A 24,758-nucleotide genomic window follows, 5' to 3' on the forward strand; every position below is an offset into this window, starting at 1 on the left:
GTACCTATTTATCTACTTGCACTTTGACGTGCTTTGAACTGCTAGGTTGGCAGGAGCAGGGACCGAGCAATGAGAGCTCACCCCGTGGCGGGGATTCGAACCACCGACCTTCTGATCGGCAAGTCCTAGGCTCTGTGGTTTAACCCACAGCGCTACCTGTGTCCCGTATGCATACATACTTGCAAATATATAAACATACAGGCATACAAACATGAAAATATATACATAGACACATGCAGAATTGCATATGCATAGCCAGGATTTGGGGGGGGGGCGGGGGCGGCAGGCTTTGGTTAGAGAGAGCAGAATCTCAGATTTGTATTGATTTTGATTGCCCACCCATTGGCTACGCCCATGCACATGAATAAATACATGCAAATACATACATACATACGCACGCATGCACGCTTACATACTTGCAAATCTATACACAGATACTTGCAAATATATACATATACACGGTACACGCATTCATGCTTACATACGTTCTTCCAAATATATATACAGTACATATACACCCATCCACCCCGCATGCATATGCATGCAACCTCTTCTGCTAAACTACCGGCAATTCCCCCCCCCGCAGCACGTGCGCACGCGCAACCCTCCTCCTTCGCCTCCTTCCTACCAATTCCCTTCCGAAGACTCTGCGCGCGCGTGGGTGTGTTCCTTTTCCCCCCGCCCCCCTCTGAGCCAACGTGCTCTCCTCCTCCTCCTCCGCCGCCGAGTCGTCGCCTGCTTCTTCTTCTTCTGCGTCTTCTTCCCCCGGAAGTGGGCGGGGCATAAAAGGGCGGGGAGAGGGAGGCATTTCCGCTTCCGGTTTTCCTTGACGTGTTCCCGCCTCTTCGAATCCGGTCGGGGAGAAAAGAAAAAATAAAAAGAAAGAGTGAGAGAAAGAGAAAAAGCCCGGAGCGCTTTGGAAGAGGAGGTGGCGGTGGCAACAAAGAGCCTTTCGCCTCAGCTCCCTCCGTCTCGGCCGCTGACTTCGCTTCCGGTAAACTGGCTGGGGGGGGGGAGGAAGAGTCAGGGGTTGGTAGTTATGGCAACTGTCCTACTACCCCCCCCCCACAACGTTGGGGTCCCCCACCTTTTCTCCCCCCCCCTCCGAGACCTCTAAGGCCCGGTCCGCCTCCCTCACGGACACCCCGGTTCTCCTCGCTTTCTTTTGAACCTGGCAAGCTGGGAGAGAGGGAAGCGTGGCTGGCCGAAGAGGCGGGCGGGCGGGAAAGTGCCCTGTTCAAACCTCGCCTCGGACAGCGCTTGAAAGGGAGGGGGGAGTTCGCTGCTGGCTGGCGCTTCTTGTGGTGGTGGTTGTTGTCGTTGCTGCTGCGAAAAGTGCGCCTGTTTGGAAGTATAGTGGTACCTCGGGTTACAGACGCCTCAGGTTACAGACTCCGCTAACCCAGAAATAGTACCTCGGGTTAAGAACGTTGCTTCAGGATGAGAACAGAAATCGTGCTCAGGCGGCACGGCGGCAGCAGGAGGCCCCATTAGCTAAAGTGGTACCTCAGGTTAAGAACAGTTTCAGGTTAAGAACGGACCTCCAGAACGAATTAAGTACTTAACCCAGGGTACCACTGTACTGTAAAGGCCAACTCTTACCCAAATGGGCTTTGCTCCCAATTAAGTGCAAGCTGCTTAAATGCAGTTTAAATAATAATCACTGGTTATTTATACCCTACCCATCTGGCTAGGTTTCCCCAGCCCCTCAGGGCGGCAGCCAACAGAATATTAAAAACACGACAAAACATCAAACGTTAAAAGCTTCCCTAAACAAGGCTGCCTTCAGATGTCTTCTAAAAGTCTGGTAGTTGTTGGTCTCTTTGACATCTGGCGGAAGGGCGTTCCACAGGGCAGGTGCCACTACCGAGAAGGCCCTCTGAATTGAACTTCTCCCCTATCCCTCAGAGGAGAGCTGAACTGACTTACTGAAATCTCTTGCTTTAGGAATCTCTGGGAAAGGAGGAAGACAACCGGGGCCACTGGGCAGGATCAAGGTATGGAGAGAAGGCTATGTTCTGTATTACAGCTATGTACATTTGCGTTTTGTTTGTACTGTGAAGCCCGGATGGAAGGCAGTACAGTGGTACCTCACAAGACGAATGCCTCGGAAGATGAAAAACTCGCAAGACGAAATAGTTTTTTGTTTTCTGAGTTTCTTCGCAAGACGGATTTCCCTATGGGATTGCTTCGCAAGACGAAACGTCTTGCGCCTTTTTTTTTTAAACCGCCAGTGCATTCCTATGGGAAACCGTCAATACACATTGGTGCTTCGCAAGACGAAAAAACTCGTAGAACGAATTAATTTCGTCTTGCGAGGCATCACTGTATTTAAATTTAATGCATCATGGTGATAATATATTCTGCGTGGCTTGACAAGAGGTAACCCACCTGCGCGAAGAATTATCGTATGTGCTTAACAGCTGAAGTAAGGATTTTGACAGGTGCCATCCCCTCCCTCCCCACCTGCTGCATTGTGCCACGATGAGCCATTAAATTGAATTTCCACTTGAAGTCAACTGCTAAAAGTAAAGGAGATCTGCTGAAGCTGCAGGAGAGTGACCTTGGCTTTTTCATGCAGGGTGGTTGGGAGGGGAGAGCGTATGAGTGTTCAGGTAAGAGATGAGGGGTGCAGCTCATCACCACCCGGCTTGCTTTGTACTTCATTTGATTTTATTTATTAAATCTCTATGACACCTTTCACTCACACAAGTCGCAAAGCGGCTTACAAACAATAAATGACAAAAGCTTAATAGAACATCACAAAGTTTGACTTTATAGCCTCCGCTGCTGTGTCCCTTGAATCTATTGTGGAAACCTAACTGCATTTCATTTATTTAGCAGGATTTATGTACTGCATAATTCTCAAAATTCCTTTGGTGATTTACATAAAAATGAATTATGTATGATAGTGCAGGAAAATTAATCTTCTGTGTCTTCACTCTGCACACAGTATTTCAGCCTTTGCCGTCTTTGGTGGTTGTGTTGTTTTGACGAATTGACAGCCTCAAAGAAAACATTCAACTTAGATTTCTTTTATCAAAATTGCAAGAATTCTCTTAGCTAAAGAGTGGTAAAATGGCCTTCTGAGAACAGGAGGGGGAAGTCAGAGGTTAGGAGATAAAGCACCCAATCATATCTGTAATGCAGAGCTTTCCAAACTTCATGTTGGTGACACACTTTTTAGACATGCATCATTTCGTGACACAGTGTTTCAGTTTTACTAGCCCCTTTTCCAGCGCCAGGAGAAGTTTGGGGAGTGTTTGTGTGACACACTGAAGCCGACACACTAATGTGTCACGACACAGTTTGGAAAGCTCTGATATAATGTATCCTCCATGTTTTGAAACATTGTCTCCAGTGCAGTTTAGTAGTTCATTTAATTGCAAAATCATGGTAATACAGGACAATTAGTAGGGTGACCACACCCTGAAAAACTAGTTCCACTGCCTACTTTTAGTCAGTGGAAAAGGATAGTGTGGAATATTTAGTTTCTTAAGGATGCAGTGAATATAAAGCTGTATTTCAATTGTACAACAAAGAGTCTGTGGCCTTTGGCTTCCCAGAATGGTGAGAGGAGAAGGGTTCTGAACTATAATATGCAGCTATGAACATTTGCAATTTGGTGATCTGCGTGAATTATGATGTTAAATTCTCGAGAATAATCTTTTGGAGAATATTCTCCAGAAGATTATTCTCGAGAATTTAACATCACTATGCATGAACATAACACTAATATGATTGCACCCTTGTTTAATTAGAATAAAACTGCGTTATTAATCCCATTTACCTGATAATAAACCCCATTGAAATCAATAGGACTTACTTCCGAGTAGACATGGTAATGAAAGAGCAAAAACATCGTAGTCTTGATTTCTGAAGAGCAGAAACAGCAATATTAAAAAACTTCTTATTTCTCCTTCACCGTTAAAGTATGTATATTTTTTTTCATATAATGTGTGATTACAGTGCTTTGTTCTAGACTTCACAACTCTTCTTCCAACTTTTTTACTCAAGAAATTGGGTATTTGTACTAGACAAACGTTCCATGGGGTTTGGTCTAAATCCTTAATATGTTATACATCTTGCTCTTTTCAGGCACTTGAAACTTCTATCATATGAGTCAGTTATGTGAGCAGTTCAGGAATGGGTGAGTCTGTGCATGTTATATCAGCCCATTTTGTCTTGCACCCTTTATCGTTATAAAACCTACATCAAATGGAACTCCTCAATAGAATCTCCATGCCTTTTCAGACACTTTCAGACCTACTTAACAGCCCAGTCTGGAGAAATCCTGTGGTGATATGCAGGAATTACACATTAGGATTTTACCCAGTTTATGCTCCTGCTTGAGCTTTAGGATCTGTCTCACTCTAGTTTTGTAACCAGCAGCTTCCTCAACCTTGCTGTGGCATGCTTAATATCACCTTGCTTCTTAGGAGGTTGCTCTACATACTATGTGCTTGCTTTGCATCCTGTGTGCATTTTTGGTTCCCTGCAAACATATGCTGGCCATCTATACTAGTAAATGAGCAGGTGCGGTGGTAGTGAGAGGTTTCTGGCAAGTTGGAAAAGATCCCTTATTTTTCTCCATTTGGCAAACAGATGATTTTAGCTGCTGCAAGGTTATGTGAGAGAGAGGGGTTATTTTTATGTACCTCGAGGCTGCTGCTTATCATCCGAACGTATTGAAATGCTACCTCTTAAATTTAGCTTTGTGAAGAATGTAAATTATACCTTTTGAGATGTGAGAGCTACAGTTTGTAGTACAGGTGTTGCTAGCCTTTTTGGACCAGTGGGCACACCTTGAATTTTGAGAGAGTGCTGGGTGGCACCAGTCACAAAATAGGTCCCTTGGGAGTGAGGCATACCATAAAACTAGGTAGCCATCCCTGACAACGTTATGCTTACCATAAGAAGCCAGCTATGAGTCCTGACTAAGTGTCTGGGATACCAGTTAAAACCTAATTTGTGGACACCAGGTTGACAATCCCTGTTGTAGTGTATATGATTGCTCAAGGTTTTTGCCAAGTTACCTTGATTTCTGTATGAAGCTTGTTACAAGTGTGAACAAAGTTCATGCATGGTCTCTTTCTGGTGTTTTCCTTTCTTGGGGTTTGTATATGCTTCTTTGGCATTTGTTATTTCACTGGTATGTAGTCCACGGGGAATTTCTCCTGCCGAAGTCCCAGCTGCGCCACCTGGAAATTCCTGTTTGCTTAACAGGAGCTTGCAGAAGTGAAAACCTCTCTTGGATTGTGTACACTTTCTTTCTTCCTGAGAATCATACACTAAGGAGCTTTTCCCTTTCAGATGAAACTGCCGATTGTATGAAGATGGAGGCTGGAGACTATGGGTTAGCTAATCACACTTCTGTGTTCAAGACTCTTCCTCTACAGCAGAACGCTCTCTCAGGAGATCAGCTTCCATTGTCTGGCAACAAGGTTTGAGAATGAGCTGCTTTTATTTCTTAGCTTTATTTATTTATTTATTTATTTATTTTTACTGTAATTTTTCCTCCAAAAGTAATGAGGCTAATTTTTGCTCTTTGAATTATAACACTTGGGTGCAACCTCAACTTCTCAATTTTGATTGGTTGGTTGGAAGCGTTGCAGTCTACTGGCTGCTGGAATGGGGGTGGTGTTCCATTGTGGTGAAAGCCCAATCCCCACTCAAGTGGGCAGTAAGAGACCACTGGCAGAATGTGGTGTATGGATTGCTGGCCCCTTTTAGGATTGCTTTGCCTTTAACTTGGTTGATTTCAGTATATACCAAATAGAATGAAGTTGGGGACATATCCAGCTGTTCTAATGGAGCTTCAGATATTTATCTTCTACAAGTTTGTTGTTATTATTATTAAAAAAATTATGCCACCTTTTATTCATAGATCTCAGGGCAGTTCACCGTGAGTGTGTGAAGATGAATTTGTATTCAGGACCACTGGGTTTATTATTTCATACCATAAAATAAAGTAAAACTTTCTACTGTCAATTAGAACTAGACAGCTGCATAATTACTAAGTGAGTTGGAAGGGCAGAAGTCATGTAGAGGTTTTCTAGGAGATAACAGAAATCACTGGGTTAAATAAAGCTGACCAAAAGTCCAGAGGTGGCATTATTTTCAATTTACGATGGGGTGGAAGGTTCACAGGCTATGAAGGACTTGCTCACAAATTTATTGACAGCTGCACGAATTATTATAGCTAGGAAGTGGAAGGGCAAGCAGAATATAAAATGGAAGAATGGTATAAAGAGATTTATATAGCTACTAATTATAAATTAACATGTGCCATTAACATAAGACAGGGAATATGCAGAAGAAATGATTTTGAGGAGACACAGAGGGTGTAGAAGTTGTACTGTTAAAACGGAAAGGGGTCAAACCATTGCAAGAGATGTTGAACTTTTGGGAGGTTGGATAGTTACAATGGAATGGTCTCAGTGGTGGGGTGCACATTTTTATTCTTATTTATTTAAGATTATTACTTTGTCAAAAAAAGAAAGAAGTCATGTAGAGAAAGATGTTGAGGTTTATAATGTGTCACTATTGCATAATTCCCCTAAGCTTCAATGTAGGAAGGCTGAAGACAATCAAAAGGCATTATTATTAGTTGGCCATAGGTATGTGATTAGTTCTGCAGCGTTTCCAAACTTTGAATGCAGCATTGTATCCTAAATGTGCCATTCTTTACATTTGCGTAATCTTTTTTAGGATATTTTCAAGTTGCAAAATTCTAGAGGTTCTCCATATATTTCAGGTCTAGTTTCACTTATAACATTGTGGCTAATGATAATAAGAGTTGCACAGTTCCTCTATTACGCATGAAAACACACACACACTTCACCCAGACGTGATCCTTCCTTTGAATATATTCTGATTTTATGGCCTCTTTTGTGCAGTTTTCATCAAACAAGTTTGATCGTCTGGAGAGGCCTTTTACTTGTCCGACTGGAAATACTTCCTGCAGTTTCGGCTATTATTCAGGTAAGGCGAGGCTGACTTGGGTTCATTGAAAAACCAATTCAAAGCTTTTAAAACATGCGCTGATTGTAACACTGCAGTGAAATTTCCTGCTGCCTTGCTCTAGTTTACGGTTGAGTCTAAACTTCTACTGTATAGAGGAATGCATTTGACCAAATAGATGCCTTATTTCTACTGAAATATTCCTTAAGAACACAAAGTGTCCTACTGGGTTCTTATCCAGGTCCATCTAACCCACCACCCTTTATTCTTAGGGTGGAAATCAGCATTATGCTAAGTTGATTGCTCTGTCAGTGCAAGTATTTCTGCCTGCCAAACGGAAAACCTCCCTCCACATACTATACTGGGGGTTTTCTGTTTCACTGAATCCGATTCACAATGGCCAACTATATGCCCAAGGGTAGCCTACAAGCCAGACATTAGTACAGCAGCTCTCCCCCCCCAGGGATTTGCCACAGTAACTGATATTCATACAGCCTTTGATACACAACCATCATAACGAGCAGCTACTTAAAGCTTAGCCTTCATTAATTTGGCTAACACCTCCATCATTATTATTATTATTATTATTATTATTATTATTATTATTATTATTATCTACCCTGCCCATCTGGCTGGGTTTCCCCAGCCACTCTGGGTGGCTCCCAACAAAATTAAAAGCATAATAAAGCATCAAACATTAAAAACGTTCCTAAACAGGGCTGCCTTCAGATGTCTTCTAAAAGTCAGATAGTTTATTTCCTGGATGTCTGAAGGGAGGGTGTTCCACAGGGCGGGCGCCACTACTGAGAAGGCCCTCTGTCTGGTTCCCTTTAACCTCACTTTAAAGCTGTCCAAGTTCCCTTCTATTCGCTAGATGCTTCTTGATTTAGTTTAGTGTCTTGCAGTGAGCATGTTAAATTATAGGACCCCCTTCTGTATTCTTGGGGCCCAGAGCAGACTGTGGTCCAGAGGCCAAGCTCATTTTGCAACGCAGACTAAACTTGGGCTCCGTGATAAAAGTTGATGTTACCAGCAATAAAGAGTTAACAGTTACCGAGTACATGTGTGTTGCTGTACTTTACGTGTATGCATAACACACTACAAACATGATGCATTTTGTCTCACTTTGGTTTTTCTGCATAATATTAAACTGAAATGCTTTTGTTTTTGAAATGTATGAATAAACCTGGGAAGACCTTTTACTACATTTTTGCTTATAGTTCAATGGGCTGCCAGGTGACCAGACCTGGGCTAACCAGTGATCTCCTCCCGAGTACCTGTTAATTGGGATTATGTTGCCAAAAATCATGCAGGTACTCTTAAAAGAACAGGCTGCAGTTCACAACCTGAGCAACTAGCTTGCTAAATAGTGAGGCAGGCTTGTTGCAGTTTTACTGGTGGAATCTCATTTGAAACTTCTATAGCCTTTTTAGTTAATTGATACTAACTAGGGAGATGCAAATACATTCATGGAACTCCTCTGAAGCCCTGTCATGCTTGATACAATTAGGTTGTTTGTAAGGGATAACTTGGGAGTGAATCGGTTGGCTTTTCATTTATTGTTCAATGCTTCTTTCTCACAGGACCTCCATCCCCTGAGAGGTATCAGGCAGCAGGAGTGCAAAGACCATTTGGAACAAGTGCTAATGGGCAGTGGAGGAATTGTGATTCTACTCTGGGTCCCGTTTTACAGAAGCCTAGAGCAAACCGCAGCGTATATTTTGATGCACGCAAAAGTCAAAGGTACATTTTGTTTCACTAGATTTTGTTCTGTATTCATAACATTTAGCAGTGCGTTGGGGGGGTAGTGTATGGAGTTTATATATTTTGATTTTCGTATTGTAAGCAGAAAACTGTGGGGTGGGAATTCTTAATGATAATGAAAGCCTGCTCCAGAATATTCCCCATCTGCTGGAAGAAGATGGTTTGTCACAGTGAGCCTGAAGTTATTCTCTTTGAGAGGAGGAGGAAAGCAGTGCTACCTTTTAACTTTTTCAAACTATGAGGCAGGGTTGCTGTGGCTTTCTGCTTGGCTTTCTGCAGCATGGAAAACAAAAATCTGAATAGCTTTATAGTACTGGCTTACTAATCGAATACCTTGAACTTTTTCTGCAGTGCAACATCAAATTCCTTTGCAGGGAAATCGAATCACCATTGCCATATTTCTGCATTTGAAAAATCCTTTCCAATTAAGTCTGTTACTAGTCCATCATGGAGTGCTCCATGCCGTCGGAGCTTACTAAGTCCCAAGAAATCCCAACGGAGATCCATCAGCACCGCAGAAGAGGTAGGTGAAGGGGAAAAGGAGAGAATAAAGTTTCCTGTGTGAGAGGAGCCTTATGCTTTGACTTCTGGTGGGTTTTACAGATTTATCCCTCCCCCCAATTGTTTTGTGCTGGGGGTGACATCTCTCATAGTGTTTGGCTTAATTTCCCTATTACCGCAGAAGGGTTTGCTAGACATGCGCACGTCTTTGACTACGTTTGACTGATCTCTCTGATCTTGGGTTGTGGGGGAGATATGGGCCTAGACTAAGAGGAGTAGAAAAATCAGGGGTTGAGTAGATTAAGGGAACTACTTGGGAAAGGAAGGAATAGATGGATAAAGGAAAGAGGGGAAGAGAACATGAGTAGGGAAGAAAGATAAATCTACAGATGTGAAGACATGCCCTTAGACCAATTAGTAGGTGTGTCCAAACAAATAAGCCAAATCATACACTATTATGTTTTGCTGTGCACAGTCTTGCAGTGCTGGGAAGAGGCATTTTATTCTTCTCTACGACCCTTTTCTTTGAAATCTTTAGAGCATCTGACCCTGATCTTTGGTTTCTTCTTGCGTATTGGTGTTTGTGAATTTTGGAATTAAGCAGTGTATTAAAAAATACATAAAAAGAATTTTGCCTCTCATGATGTGTGTCTTTGTCACAGAGCCTTAAACCATTAGGTTTTTCTGTTGTTGTTTTTTTTTTAAGTGAAAACCTTTGGTGTCAGGTAGATAAATATGTGGACTCTTTCTATACTACAGGATGTTGCATGTCTCTGCAGAGCCAAAATTGAACTGTTTGGCTGGTTGAAATATGTGTGTTTATTTCTCCACAGACAGTTCGAGAGGAAGAAAAAGAGATTTACAGGCAGCTGATTCAAATGGTTACAGGGAAGAAATGCTCAGTTTCAAAGTCCTCTTCGTTGTTGTCTCTCAACCTGTGAGTCTCAGAAATACGCTGCTAGCTCATTATCTTCCTCATGTTTTCCGTTTGTTGGTGGAAGCCCTGATCTTTTTTGTTTGTTTGTTTTCAGACCCAGATGCACAGGTTCCAATAAAAACCTTGTGAAAGAAGCTGAAAATCAGAGTAGGAAACCTTTTGAAGCTTATTGTCCCACCGCAGGCAACCAATCATCCGGTGTTCTCAGGACTCAGGAGCAACACTCTCACAAACCACTGCCACATCCAGTCCATAATTTCCCTTCACGTGTTACCTTTGAGGCCAAGGATACCACTACAGCAGCTTGGCAAAATAGTGTGTCGGCTTTGGATGTGCATGCTGAAGGTGAAAACAATAGATAAGAATTAGACTCTTCCTCCTGCTCAGCCCTTCTTAGTTTTTACTTTCTGAAGATCATTAGCAGATTGTTGCAACATATTTGTAAGATGGCCTATATGTTTCCTTGCAATCCATTCCCAATCTCGTTTACGTGGAAGTAATTTCCACATTCAGATGGCCTGCACTCAGGATTGCAACTTAAGGCTAATTACCGTATTTTTTGCTCTATAAGACTCACTTTTTCCCTCCTAAAAAGTAAGGGGAAATGTGTGTGCGTCTTATGGAGCGAATGCAGGCTGTGCAGCTATCCCAGAAGCCAGAACAGCAAGAGGGATAGCTGCTTTCGCTGCACAGTGATCCCTCTTGCTGTTCTGGCTTCTGGGATTCAGAATATTTTTTTCTTGTTTTCCTCCTCCAAAAACTAGGTGTGTCTTATGGTCTGGTGCGTCTTATAGAGCGAAATACAGTATATTGTTGTTGTAAGGCTAATTATGTTGTTGTTGTTAATTATTGTTATCATTATTATCTACAATCGTGTAATAAACTGATAGCTAAACTGGAACCCACAAAACAAAATGGGATGATCTGGTTGGTATGGTTTGTTTTAAAGAAGTGGATTCATAAAGATTAATATCTATTATTGCTTGTTCTTCATTTAGGATCTGACTCTGTCATAATGCTCAATGGCCAAGACTTCAAATCTCCAGCACCAAGGTAAGTGTCTTCCTTGTGCGGACCACAGCTGAGAGCTCCCCTTCATGCAAAATAGAGGGGGAAAGGTTCTAACAGAGAAAGTTGTGTTCAAGTCCTATTGAAATTGATAGGACAAGTTAGTTACATTCACCTTAGCAAGCTCCGTTAGTGGAAGCCCTGTGCAAGGACTTCCACTGGTACAGCAGGGCTTCCCTCTCTCCTTCCTGCACCCCCTTGACTTGGGCGGGGGGCGGGGTCCAGGCAAACCCATGAAAGGCAATGGTGGAGAACACGTAGGATGTTTTGCCTGGTAAGCTAAAATGCTTGTACAGAGGGAATGTTCATCATAGGGTGAGGTTGAATTCCACTCAACACATTTATTGCCCAATGGGACTGTTACATTACTTTTGTCCCTTCTGGATTTGGGCCTGTTGGTTTAGCTTTCTATGTGTTTTGTCTTACCTAAATTTATTTTGCCAGTGGGTTTTAACTCTGTTATTAGATTGCTCAGATGACAGCTTGTAGTAGTAGCTTGGCTACTCAGTGAAGATTCTGATCAGTCCACAGCTAGATTGTAGCCCTCTTTGGGCAGAAATTTTGGGTTTCAGTCCAGCAAAGCATCTTGACCACTTTTTCTGATCTGCAACTATGATTTTCATAAGGTTTTTTTTTGTTAGTTTGCTTTTCAACCTGTAACTTCACAATCACATTTCGTTTCTGCTTCCAGGCTGTGAAAGTTAGGAGGCAGGAAATTGCAGGGATCAGGGTATTTATAGATGCAGATATTGTGTATGTAACGTTTTAAATGCTACCACTTTGTATTAACGAAGTATCCAAAGCCATAGGCAATACTGTAGTAGGAAAGTAAAGGTAAAGGACCCCTGACAGTTAAGTCCAGTCGCAAATGACTCTGGGGTTGTGGCGCTCATCTCACTTTACTGGCCAAGGGAGCTGACATTTGTCTGCAGACAGTTTTTCCGGGTCATGTGGCCAGCATGACTAAACCGCTTCTGTCAAAACCAGAGCAGTGCACGGAAACGCCGTTTACCTTCCCGCTGGAGTGGTACCTATTTATCTACTTGCACTTTGACGTGCATTCATAATGCTAGGTTGGCAGGAGCAGGGACCGAGCAATGGGAGCTCACCCCGTCGTGGGGATTTGAACTGCCAAGCTTCCGATCGGCAAGCCCTAGGCTCAGTGGTTTAGACCACAGCATTTCTAAAGCCATGGACAATAACGTAGTAGTAAAACACATCATAAAACACTACAAAAGCAGAGCACAGAGATTCAATATAATATGCTCTGTAGGTGGCAGTATGTCCCAAATGTATGTTAATGGCCAGGGAGTTTATGGGTGAACAAGTAGACTTAGTCTCACAGAGTAAGAGAGTAAGAATAAGAATTTATTATTTATGGGTTTCTCCAGCCACTCTGGGCGGCTTCCAACAAAACACTAAAATACAATAACCTTTTAAACATTAAAAGCTTCCCTAAACAGGGCTGCCTTCAGATGTCTTCTAAAACTTTGGTAGTTATTTTTCTCTTTGACATCTGGAGGGAGGGCATTCCACAGGGTGGGTGCCACTACCAAGAAGGCCCTCTGCCTGGTTCCCTGTAACTTGGCTTCTCGCAATGAGGGAACCACCAAAAGGCCCTCGGCACTGAACCTCAGGCAGAACGATGGAGGTGGAGACGCTCCTTCAGGTATACTGGACCGAGGCCGTTTAGGGCTTTAAAGGTCAGCACCAACACTTTGAATTGTGCTTGGAAACGTACTGGGAGTGAGTGTGTTTGTGAGAGGGAGAGATCTTTCTGTCATTGCTGCTACTGGCTTCTTCTGTAGCCTGTTTGCAGTGCCATCTTGTGAGAGATCCCCAGCACTACATCCCTGTCTGCACTTTATTAGGCAAGCCTCATGGTCCTTTTCAACCTTCTCACCCCTTGGGGGCTCCTCAGTGTCCCTTTAAGTTGAAATTTCTCTTCATTTGATTGCAGCCTGTACAGCTGGACTGAGCAACCACCAATCTTCTTTGTCACTTTTCTTCCAAGGATGGCACTACTGTTCAGTGGAATTTTAGCTAAAATAATCACCTCAGAAGAATGGGGACTATTATTTGTCAGATTGAAATTAATGAACGTCCCACCCCCTTTTATCCTGAAGACCCGCTTTTTGAAATAAATTTTATGTAAAAAAATTTTTTGGGGAAAAAGTTTATTTTAGGGTATCTTGTGGCCCATGTCTTCTGCCCACTAACCCATCAATAGGAATAAGGGATGCAAATGACGTTGTAGGAACAGGACTTGTCATGGTGCCCACATGTTCATGTCTTGACAACCCTGTGTGACTGCTCCCTTCCTTGAGCAACAGGAGCACATTTTTATTTTGTTTGTAGGAGAGGTCTATGTATGAACAACAACATATGTGTCTACACCTGTGTCACAGATAAGAACAATGCTGTAATATAGGTTCCTTTCCAAAGAGGCACCATGGAATCCAAGATGCCTAGATTCTCCTGAAGACCCTAAACACAAAACTTACTTAAATAGAGCGTTGTCCGTAGACTGACACATTGAAACTATGATATTGGGTTTAGGATTAAGGACGGGGTAAGATATTCACTCTTGCCACCCCATAGAAATGGAGGCATGAGAATATACCGTATTTTTTGCTCTATAAGACTCACTTTTCCCCTCCTAAAAAGTAAGGGGAAATGTGTGTGCGCGCCTTATGGAGCGAATGCAGGCTGCACAGCTATCCCAGAAGCCAGAACAGCAAGAGGGATTACTGCTTTCACTGCGCAGCGATCCCTCTTGCTGTTCTGGCTTCTGAGATTCAGAATATTTTTTTTTCTTGTTTTCCTCCTCTAAAAACTAGGTGTGTCTTGTGGTCTGGTGCGTCTTATAGAGCGAAAAATACGGTATGTTCTTTCTACTATTTGGGGCACACAGTGCTCTAAAACTAACTTTTTATATGTAAAAAAAGTCATAAAAAATTATTTCAAGCTGTATAAACTTGATATCAAAAGGCAGGACTCCTGGATGAAGAAGACAGGGCACCTGCCACTTTTGTAACAAATAGCCCCTTTATTCTTCTCAGCTATTTCCCCACAGAATAAGCATTCTCAGTTTGTTGTATTCTTTTTCTTTCAGCACACCTTTCTTTGAGGCTGAATTGTGGATCAAAGAATTGTAAGTCATTTCATTTTTTTAATATTAATGATTGCGTTTGTTTCATATAGTCGTCATATCCAATATCTCCAAGAGTTTGCCTTCTCTTTAAGCACACAGCTTCCAGGCTGTTGTTGCTGCCTTCCCAACGTGGGTCAAAGCAGCCATGATCTGTAGCAAGCATAAGCAGATGTTGTTGAACTACGACTCTTATCAGCCCTGACCATTAGTCATGCTGGCTGTGGCTGATGGAAGCTGCTGTCAAAAAACATGTGGAGATTGCCAGGTGGATACCCCTGAACTCCTATAGGAAACAGCTGTCAAAAGTTTGGATCTCCCCCCCCCCCCCATTTTTTGCTAATGAAATACTTACCTAATACATTGGATGCTCGGGTTGTGAATGTGATCCGTGCAGGAAGCACGTCCGCAACCCACAGCACCGCATCTGCGCATGCGTGGGTTGTGATCCAGCGCTTCTGCGCATGCGCAAGCACCAAAACCCGGAAGTAATCCGTTCCGGTACTTCCGGGTTCGGCGCCGTGTGCAACCCAAAATTGCGCAACCCAAAGCGTATGTAACCCAAGGTATGAATAGCTTTCTCCCCCATTCTTCTTGTCAGTCAGTTTGGATATGGTTTTATTATTGTTGAATGCAGGAGAGAAGCTGCTTTTCTAACCCCTTTCTAAACATCAGCATAGCTCTGGGGAGTAGCCAGAACTACCCCAAGAATAGCTTGCAGGCCTGGATTCATAGAGAATGCCAGGGTGCATTGATTAATTGACCGTTGCTAGCGGCAAGGAAATTTAGTTTTGGGAAAAGTCTGGTAGAATGTAAATTCCCAATGTTCAGCTGTAATATTAAAAAAAAAAATTATTTAATTAAAACAAGAACACAGTGGAACATGTGAACCAAAAGCAGAGAAACAACAAAACTGAATGCAAACTAAAATTAAACATACATAAAGCATAATTTTGATTTTTTAAAAAATTCATATTCGCTGGGGGTAAATGCTGTTGATATTGGGAGTAGTAACCTAACTTCACTTGTGACAGGAAGAATTTTCATTTCACATTCTACCCTTTCATCTTGGTAATCCGTGCCTTACCAAAGCTGTCCTCAAAGAGAGAGAGAATAAAGCCCTTCAGGAAGACTAGGCAGCTCTTTGTGGCCTTTGTGACACCTGAGAATGGTTTCTGCATAAGTAGAAGGCAAGGGGCCTTCTGTGTAATCTGGTTGCATAGTTAAAATGTACATAAGATAGATCTTCATAAGGGGTAAAGATGAGTTTTTACATTTAAACCAAATGCTAGCAATAATGATAGGTAAAGGTAAAGGGACCCCTGACCATTAGGTCCAGTTGTGGCTGACTCTGCGGTTGCGGTGCTCATCTCGCTTTACTGGCCAAGGCAGCCGGCGTACAGCTTCCGGGTCATGTGGCCAGCATGACTAAGCCGCTTCTGGTGAACCAGAGCAGCGTGTGGAAACGCCGTTTACCTTCCTTCCAGAGCGGTACCTATTTATCTACTTGCACTTTGACGTGCTTTCGAACTGCTAGGTTGGCAGAAACAGGGACTGAGCAACGGGAGTTCACCCCGTCGCAGGGATTCGAACCATCAACCTTCTGATCGGCAAGTCCTAGGCTCTGTGATTTAACCCACAGCGCCACCCGTGTCCCAGCAATAATGATACCCAGGGCCAATTTTTTCTCCTTGGCAAACACAGCTCAGTACTCTCTTCATACAAAGGTGCATTAAGGGGCTGGTGTGGTTGTGCCAACAGGGACTTACTGGCATCCCAGTTTGGCAGATGGAGTCAGTCTGACCCAGCCCTCTCCACCCTTCACTTCAAAGTGGCCCTGCCATAAAAATTGATCAGGAGCCTAAACAAATGGTCAGATTGATTATATTTGAAAGTGGCAATGATGCATACGTCCATTGCTGCTAATGCTGAATTCTCAATCTGCTGCATACAAAAATGTTTCTAGAACCAGCGTATATGATTCCCGAGCCCGTGAGAGATGGCGACAGATAGAAGAGCAAAAAGCTTTGGCGTTGCAATTGCAGAAGCAGGTAAGATGTTCGAATGCATTTTGTGTGTGTATCTAATAAACAATCTTGGTTTATTGAATGTTCCATCAGGCTTACAAATGCTCTTCATACCAAATATTACAAAGAACAATAAAAAACAAAACTTGGTGCCTGCCCATAAATGGATTAAGGTTTTTTTTTAACACATATCACAGTTGGGAAGGCTGCCTGGTTTCTCCAGTTACATGCCTGTTGTTGCTAGTGACACTGGCGTAGTGTGGGGGGTGCAGGGGGGGCCGGCCGCACCGGGCGCAACATTGGGGGGGGGGCGCTGGCACTCGCAGTGCTAAAATCAGTGCTAAAATCCAGGGGTTAGGGGGCGCAAATTACTTGCCTTGCCCCGGGTGCTGACAACCCACGCTACGCCACTGGCTAGTGATAATAATCGCTGAAACACCCAAAAGGCTGCAAGTAAAGATGGATATTTCTCCCCCACCCAACTTTTATGACCTGCTTGTCTTGCTTTGAATTGCAAATTGATAAGCAAGTTATGGACCAAGATGTGTTCAAAAACCTATTAAAGTCAAACAAAGTTTTTTCTCCATTATATTTTCCACTGGTGAAGTTGGATTCTAAATTAAAATTGCATGCCTGAATCATATGTGCAAAAATAAGATAGGCACTGAAGTTGCAAAGTGAGATGTTGCTATCTTAGGGATGTGTCTTTCAGAGGCTGCAGAAACAGGATTTTTTGGTACCTGATTCAGTCAACTTACATTTGCGAGTACCTCTCGAGAAGGAGATTCCTGTCACGATTGTGCCAGAAGAAAAAAAGTCCACTGATGGGGAGGAAGAGTTCCCTGAAATTACAGAGGTAAACTTTTTAATGTCAAATGTTAAAAAGCTTGACCGGCTTTGGAGATAATCTACAGAAACAGCTGTGGTTATATGATAAAGCTGCTCCTCAATTGTACTATTTGAGATTCTAGTTTGCGGAGATTGCATAAATGCTGTGCTCTAATAAAAAACAGAACAGAACATCTCTGCACATAGAAAAGCAACCATGGGGAGAAGTGTTCTAGCCTAGCCTGCCCACTTGACACGCTGGTTTATGTACAGTGGTTTTTGGAGAATTGTTTGTGCAGGCTCCTCCTCCTAGCGGGGCCATCCACAAACCTAGCACTGTTCAGCTATTAAGACCATGATTCCAGGCTCTTACGGGGTCCTTGCCATGGGATCACTTTCATCCAGTGCTTTACCAACTGCACTGGCTCCCGGTGGAGTACAGGGTCAGGTTTAAGGTGCTGGTTTTGACCTTTAAAGCCCTTCACGGCCTACGACCCTCGTACCTACAGGACTGCCTCTCCTGGTATGCCACACGGAGCACCTTAAGGTCCACAAATGACAACACTTTGGAGGTCCCAAGTCACAAGGTGGTTAGATTGGTCTCAACTAGGGCCAGGTCCTTTTCAGTACTGGCCCCAACTTGGTGGAACGCTCTGTCACAAGAGACTAGGGCCCTGCGGGACTTGACATCTTTCCGCAGGGCCTGCAAGACAGAGCTGTTCCAACTGGCCTTTGGTTTGGACTCAGTCTGGCTCTTATGTTTTTCCTCCCCTTACGGTTTTGATCCATGGACTACTTTTAAAATGAGGCTGCATTTTAAATTGCATTTTAACCTGTATTTTAAATTGTCCCCTGCCCCCATTATGTTTTTATTGTAATTTTACTGGTGTTAGCTGCCCTGAGCCCGGCTCTGGCCAGGGATGGCAGGGTATGTATGTATGTATGTATGTATGTATGTATGTATCAATCAATCAATCAGGGATGGCAGGGTATGTATGTATGTATGTATGTATGTATGTATCAATCTATCTATCTATCTATCTATCTATCTATCTATCTATCTATTTATTTATTTATTATTATAGCCCTTTCTATGTAATGAGACAAATTTAACTAGTTATCTCAGGCAAAGCTTTTCAGCTGGAAAAGCCAAAACTACTTGCTGTATGCATCTCTCTTTGTTTTCTCTAGGAAATGGAGAGGGAAATAAAGAGTGTACTACGAAGCGGGAACCAGGATGAGGTGCTGAGCGAAGCCTTCCGGTTGACAATAACTAGGAAAGATATTCAGACTCTTAACCACCTCAATTGGCTCAATGATGAGGTAACCAGATCTTCGCTTTTTGTCCGCTGCAGTTGTTTGGTCCTTGCTTAAAATCTCCAAATAAACCAGGAAGAGCCTTTCTAGATCAGACCAAATCACCGTCTAGTTCAGCATCATGTTTCATAAAGTAGCCAACTGGAAGCCTGCACGCAGCCAGCAAAGAGGACATGAGAGCCGAATCGCCTTCTCCTACTTTCCTTCCTCACATTTGGTAATTCACAGGCAAACTGCCTTGGAACTTGAAGACAGTATAATTATCAGTCCTCATAATTATCCACTTTTGGCAGATCAGCTGGTCTTGGAATGACAGCTCCAACACACATCAAGATCATGGCCCATAATATCTTGGTCTTGAAACATAAGTTAGACCATGGTGTAGAAGGCCACAATCTGCATTCATAAAATGAGACAGATTTTTTTTTTGAAAAAGACAAATCAATCAGCCTTGTAAGCAGTTTGAGGTCAGCAGCCTCAGGGGGCACTGCCTGGCACAGCCTCGTGTGCATGGATTATATATTTGTCCTTTACTAGACACCCAGTTACTGTCACCTCCCATGATCCCTCTTTCCTCTGAGAACCTGGGCAAATGGGAAAGGAGGGCACAAAGAAAGGGGTGCTGGGGAAGGACTCCTGCTCATCATCCCCGCCCCCCCGCCCTGCTTGCAAATCCCTCCGACCGCCTCCATTTTGCACCTTCAGCAGCAAATAATAGGTTTAGAAATCCTGTGTAACTTACATTGCAAAATCAAATACACTGTGCAGGCTACTTATATAGGCATAATATTTTAGAGGATTGAAAGGGTTTTGAAGTACTTGCCATCTTTAACCTAATGAAGAATCCCCCCTCAAAAATATATATGCAGATATCTGCAGGGTTGATAGCTTGCTATCTATCACCATTTGCTTAATGAATATTTTTTTCCTCCTGAATGCAAAAATGCTATTTTGAAAAATTCTGTCGTTTCCTAACATGTATTCCTCTCCCTCTCAGATAATTAACTTCTACATGAATATGCTAATGGAAAGAAGTAAACAGAGGGGCTTTCCAACGGTTCATGCATTCAACACATTTTTCTTCACCAAGTTAAAAACTGCTGGGTACCAAGCTGTGAAGCGTTGGACTAAAAAAGTGGATGTATTTTCTGTTGACATCCTGCTGGTGCCTATTCACCTTGGTGTCCACTGGTGCCTAGCAGTGAGTATATTTAAGGTTTCGTTTATTTGTTCCAAGCTCTCGTTCTCGCTTCTGCTTCTCTGGAATGTGCTCCGAACGGCTTCACAATGGCTCCTCTTTTGTAACGTACTTGTGAGCTAACATTTTCATAGGTAAGCTCAGTGGCTATAAAGATCTACAGGCTTATGGATATATTGAAAACTGCCACAGGACTATCATGTTGGCGCAGATATCATCAGTTTTGCTCAGCTACACAAATGTAGTCATATCTTTGTGTGGCTGAGCAAGATATTAACTCCTAAATAGGGATGGGAGATAATATCGTCCAAAACCAGTTTGAAGTTCACCTTGTGATAATTGTTTCGTAATATTTGAGCTGGCAATACAGTGGTACCTCGGTTGTCGAACGTACCATATTTTTTGCTCTGTAGGACGCACTTTTCCCCCTCCAAAAATGAAGGGGAAATGTGTGTGCATCCTATGGAGCGAATGCAGGCTCCTTGGCTTCAGCGATAGCAACGCGAAGCCTCCAAAGCGCAGAGGGAGAGCTCCCCCCACGCTCTGGAGGCTTCGTGTTGCTTTCGCTGAAGCCCCCGGAGCGCAGGGAACTCCTGCTGCGCTCTGGGAGCTTCAGGCAGCTATCTGCAAGCCTTCAGAGCGCAGCAGGAGTTCCTGCTGCGCTCCGAAGGCTTGCGGATAGCCGCCTGGAGAGCGAGAGGGGTCAGTGCACACTGATCCCTCTTGCTCTCCAGGCTTTGCTTCGCTGGAGAGGCGCTGCACAGTTTTCCTTCTCTGCGCAGCGCCCCTTCAGCAAAGCGGGAGAAGAAATGGAAGGGGCTCCGTTTCTCCTCCCGCTTTGCTGAAGGGGTGCTGCGCAGAGAGGGGGAGAATTCCCTCCCCCCCCGTTCTCCCCCTCCTATGGTCCGGTGTGTCCTATGGTCTGGTGCGTCCTATAGAGCGAAAAATACGGTATTCCATTCCAGAAGACTTCAACTTCCGAAACCTTCGACAACTGACGCGCAATGGGTGGTCTGCAAATTCCACTGAGAAAATGGAGAAATGGAGCCATGAGGCCTCGCAGGCTGCCACTTGTTGTTCCGCTGCTGCCAGGCCTTGCTGATACTGCTGCCCCCGCCAGTGTGGTGTAGTGGTTAAGAGCGGTAGTCACGTAATCTGGGTAACCGGGTTCGCGTCTCCGCTCCTCCACATGCAGCTGCTGGGTGACCTTGGGCCAGTCACAGTCTCTCAGCCCCACTCACCTCACAGAGTGTTTGTTGTGGGGGAGGAAGGGAAAGGAGAATGTTAGCCGCTTTGAGACTCCTTAAAGGGAGTGAAAGGCGGGATATCAAATCCAAACTCTTCTTCTTCTTCTTCTATTGCCGCCACAAGGACTCACAGACTGCCATTGATTGTGCCACCATTGCCAGGCCTTGCGGATTGTGGCCGCTACTGCCGACATGTACCACAGTCCTGGCAGGCTGTTTCTGCCACTGCTACTTCTGCCTCCTAGCAGTCCTGCTGGCAGTCCCAGATTATTTGTAATCACCAAGTCTCATCAGTCTCATCACTGGATTGTCCTGAATACTGCCATTTGGTAGCCTAGCCCAAATCCCAAAGTCCTGTTGGGATGCATTTTGGCTTGCCTGCTGCTGAAGGTGACCATGAGGTGATTGATAATATCATCATTTATCAGTTTTAGACCCTTAAGCAGTAGCAGTTGCCAGGACAGTGTCCTGTTCACTTCTGCGTTATTCCTTCCTTATTTCGGATATTGTGATATATTGATATATCGCGATGTTTAGCTGGTGATATATTGCAATATAGAAACCCAGTTATCGTCCAGCCCTACTCCTAAACTAAAGAGAAGTCTATATATCTTTGGTGAAGGGCTTCATCTTTTCAAATTCTTGTTTTCTATAGAAAAGGCTGGATGTTTTCTAGAAAGCTTTGAGTTGTGAGTGTGTCAGTGGTTTAATGAGATGTTCTGTCTTACTTAGGTTATTGACTTCAGGAAAAAAAGCATCACCTACTTCGATTCAATGGGAGGAACCAACACTGAAGCTTGCAAGATATTGTTGTGAGTGTCCCAATGCATTTAAATATATTGAAGTTTTTCCCAGCCAAAGGTGAAGAGAGCATGCAAGACCTTCGGGTGGATAAAAATTAATCCTTACTGCTGAGATTACATAAAGAAATGACTAAATCAAAAGGGATATCTAACAGTAAGCATGCCCTGGTAACCCAAGAGGCAGACGTTACATTCATTTCTTTGAGGTGTAGCTTCCAACTTTTTTAGAGAGCAGTAACATAAATGTTTTTTTCAACTAGACAGACTTGCTGTTGAGCTACAGCCTCTGGGTTCTTATAAGAAATTGATTTATTTAAAATATTTCTACCCTAGCTGTCAGGGAACTGCCATCGGCTCAGAGGCGAGAGGGGGAGGGGCAGATGGATTACAGAGAGCCTCCAAAAATCGTGGGAAGCAGCACTTCCTCAGCGGAGGAGGGAAGCCCCGCCTCTGGTGGGGACGAGCTGCAGGGCTCAGAGGATGCAAGAAAGAGCCAGGACACCGTGCCTGAGCAAAGCGGGGAGGAGGGAGCTCCCCCTTTACCCAAGCCTTCCCGGCGCAGTAGGCTTTCGCGCAGAGAGGGGAGGCGTTGGCTAGGGGTCAAGAGACTACTCTGCTGGGGAAGGTTTAAGGACTGCCCACTCTCAGATTCTGCTAGTGAGTGGGCAAGACATGGAATAGAGGCGTTCTGCAATGTAAATGTTTTGCACAAATAATAAAGCCTTTGAAAAGACCAGTGAGGGACCTTGCCTGATCGCTCTCGAGCAACCACACTGATAGGCATAACACTAGCCTTTTACTAAAAAGTGCTCAAGGCAACTTACAAGTTTGAAGTAAAATGCCAGTTACAACAACAGACTATAGAAAACCAAAGAAGAATAGAAAGAGAGGCCTTGGAAATGGGATCTCTGGGCATAATGTTCTTAAGGTAACCCAGTATGGCCCTTTCCATCTGGAAAAAGATGCCGGGAAGACTATAGGAATATAGAGTAAAAGGACACATGCATCAGAGACTGCAATATTTTCAACAGTTGCAAGAGTATGAAGTTTTCCCTAAAACAAATCAAGGGGGGGGGGGGAATTAAGAAGTCTAAGAATGCATTGCCTTGTAGCTTTGAAGTGGCAATGGCCTGGAGAACAATTTCAATCTTAATTGTTGATCAGATATTTTACCGTATTTTTCGCTCTATAGGACGCACTTTTTCCCCTTCAAAAATGAAGGGGAAATGTATGTGCGTCCTATGGAGCAAAGATGCCATAGCCCCGCGACCCTCTCCCAGCTGGAGAAGTGACGTGCGACTATGGCAGCAGCCTCTCCGCTGCGCCTTTCCGCTGCTCCCCAACCTGCTCTTTGGGGCTGGTGGTGGGCTTCAGAATGATAAAACTTTGAAAATATTTAAAATTTGCTTTGTGAATTTTTAGATACCAGTGCAAACTTGTACACTTTTCAGTATCCCTGGTAAAATTATCCTCTATCTCAGATACCCTACCATTTATGAACAGAGTTCTTGCCTTTAACATGGAAGTGGCACAAGATGCACAGGCACCAGGCTTAGGAGCGTTGGGATAATTTTATTAGTTAAGTTTGTTAGCAGCACTCATCACAATGAAAGGGAAAAGAAATATATACACAGCAAAATGCATCTTAACACTCGCAACATACACAGTGTGCTAAAATGGTTCAAATTTATAATAAAAACAATCTAACCAGGTTCATAAATAGACCAATAAGAAGCTTCATATAGAATGCCAGTCGAAGTAGTAGGCAACTTAGAAAAGGTAAGTTTTAGCCATTCATGTCCTCTTTCAGGTGACGTAAATAAAAATAATGAAATTGGGGGATGATGTTAAGATTGGGTCCCTGAGCAGCATTTTATTTATTCATTTATTTAATTTATTAGTTGCTTTTTGGCCACAGCAACTCAAAGCAACTTAAAATATTTTAAGCAAAAAAGCAAGCAAACACACACATTAAAACCAGCATAAAAGAAAACAAATCTAAAAAAAAATTTTAAAGCATGCCATCCATGCAAAAAGGCCATAGATAAATTAAAAGCCAAAGTCCTGATGGAACATCCCTGGGGAGAGCATTCCAAAAGTGGAGGAGCCACTCTTGAAAAAACTGTATTTGACTACAGTAGCTAATACAAATGGAGTCATTTGAATTTGTCTGCATTGTTGCACGACATTTAGACAAAAAGAGAAAAAAAACCATATTAAAAAATAAGTTAAAACCATGATTTAAATTCCAAAAGCTTATCAAGTAAACAAGTGTTCTCCAAATAGTAAGCAGCTTCTTTAGGTTGGTATTATGGGTAATGTAGATGGATTGAGGATTAAATCTGTGACCCCATAAGTCCAGCCCCTCAGGTGCCTGTCTGGCAATCATGCATTTGTGATTTTGACTGTAAAACCCACACTGGGTGTTCATCCAAGAGCCTCCGAGCAGCTGCTGAGAAAATCCTGTTCCTCAACCTGTCCTCCGCCCGCCCCCAAAATGGATAAGATTTTAAAGAGGCAGACAGTGTCTATAAGTGGCTCTTTTGCCATTCATGTTGGCAGACCCTTCTCCAAAGGAAATCTGCTAACGGTGAAGAGTGATATAAAAGCACAGAAGGTTCCCTTGATTATACAGGGAAGCCAAATTAGATCCCAGATTTGCTGACACGGTAGCATGGTTAGAGCAGGAGCCCTGCAAATTTGACCAGATGATGGCTAGCGGCACAGGTAGGGCAATGGGACAAGGGACTCGGCTTCCAGCTGATTGTCGCCCTTCCTGTAATTGCTTTTCCCTTTCTATTTCCTTTCAGGAGGCTTTAATTGGTTGAATGCAGTGGGAGGATCACACCGGGAAGAGGGGACCGAGGTCCTATTCATGGTTAGTGACCCTTTCATGCTTTCAATCTTTAGAGCTTCCTGATTTTTGGTGAGTTTTGAATGATTTGCTTGCCCCT

General features: G+C 43.4%; 2 protein-coding genes across 5 annotated transcripts in view; one reads left to right on the forward strand and one right to left on the reverse strand.

Moving 5' to 3' along the window:
- The window catches only part of CSAD (cysteine sulfinic acid decarboxylase), a 742,174-nt gene that overhangs the window by 578,064 nt on the left and 139,352 nt on the right, over nt 1–24,758 (reverse strand). The gene's annotated exons all lie outside the window — the stretch shown is intronic.
- The window catches only part of SENP1 (SUMO specific peptidase 1), a 32,673-nt gene continuing 8,721 nt past the window's right edge, over nt 807–24,758 (forward strand). For 3 of the 4 annotated variants that reach the window (XR_014508014.1, XR_014508015.1, XM_083427546.1), the window contains exons 1-16: nt 807–994; nt 1,948–1,997; nt 4,099–4,150; nt 5,314–5,444; nt 6,900–6,984; nt 8,547–8,706; nt 9,079–9,250; nt 10,062–10,165; nt 10,260–10,510; nt 11,164–11,218; nt 14,349–14,387; nt 16,351–16,435; nt 17,124–17,267; nt 18,431–18,562; nt 19,554–19,757; nt 21,734–21,813. Coding sequence is in view for 1 of the 4 variants with exons in the window: in XM_083427546.1 (XP_083283672.1) it covers nt 4,147–4,150; nt 5,314–5,444; nt 6,900–6,984; nt 8,547–8,706; nt 9,079–9,250; nt 10,062–10,165; nt 10,260–10,510; nt 11,164–11,218; nt 14,349–14,387; nt 16,351–16,435; nt 17,124–17,267; nt 18,431–18,562; nt 19,554–19,757; nt 21,734–21,813 (1,646 nt within the window). In the remaining 3 variants the exon portion in view is untranslated. Of the gene's footprint in view, nt 995–1,947; nt 1,998–4,098; nt 4,151–5,313; nt 5,445–6,899; nt 6,985–8,546; nt 8,707–9,078; nt 9,251–10,061; nt 10,166–10,259; nt 10,511–11,163; nt 11,219–14,348; nt 14,388–16,350; nt 16,436–17,123; nt 17,268–18,430; nt 18,563–19,553; nt 19,758–21,733; nt 21,814–24,614; nt 24,683–24,758 lie in introns of all 4 variants that reach the window. The other variant, XR_014508016.1, reaches the window with a different exon arrangement.

Source organism: Podarcis tiliguerta, assembly GCF_965153285.1.
Source record: "Podarcis tiliguerta genome assembly, chromosome: 2".
Classification (NCBI taxonomy): Eukaryota; Metazoa; Chordata; class Lepidosauria; order Squamata; family Lacertidae; genus Podarcis; species Podarcis tiliguerta.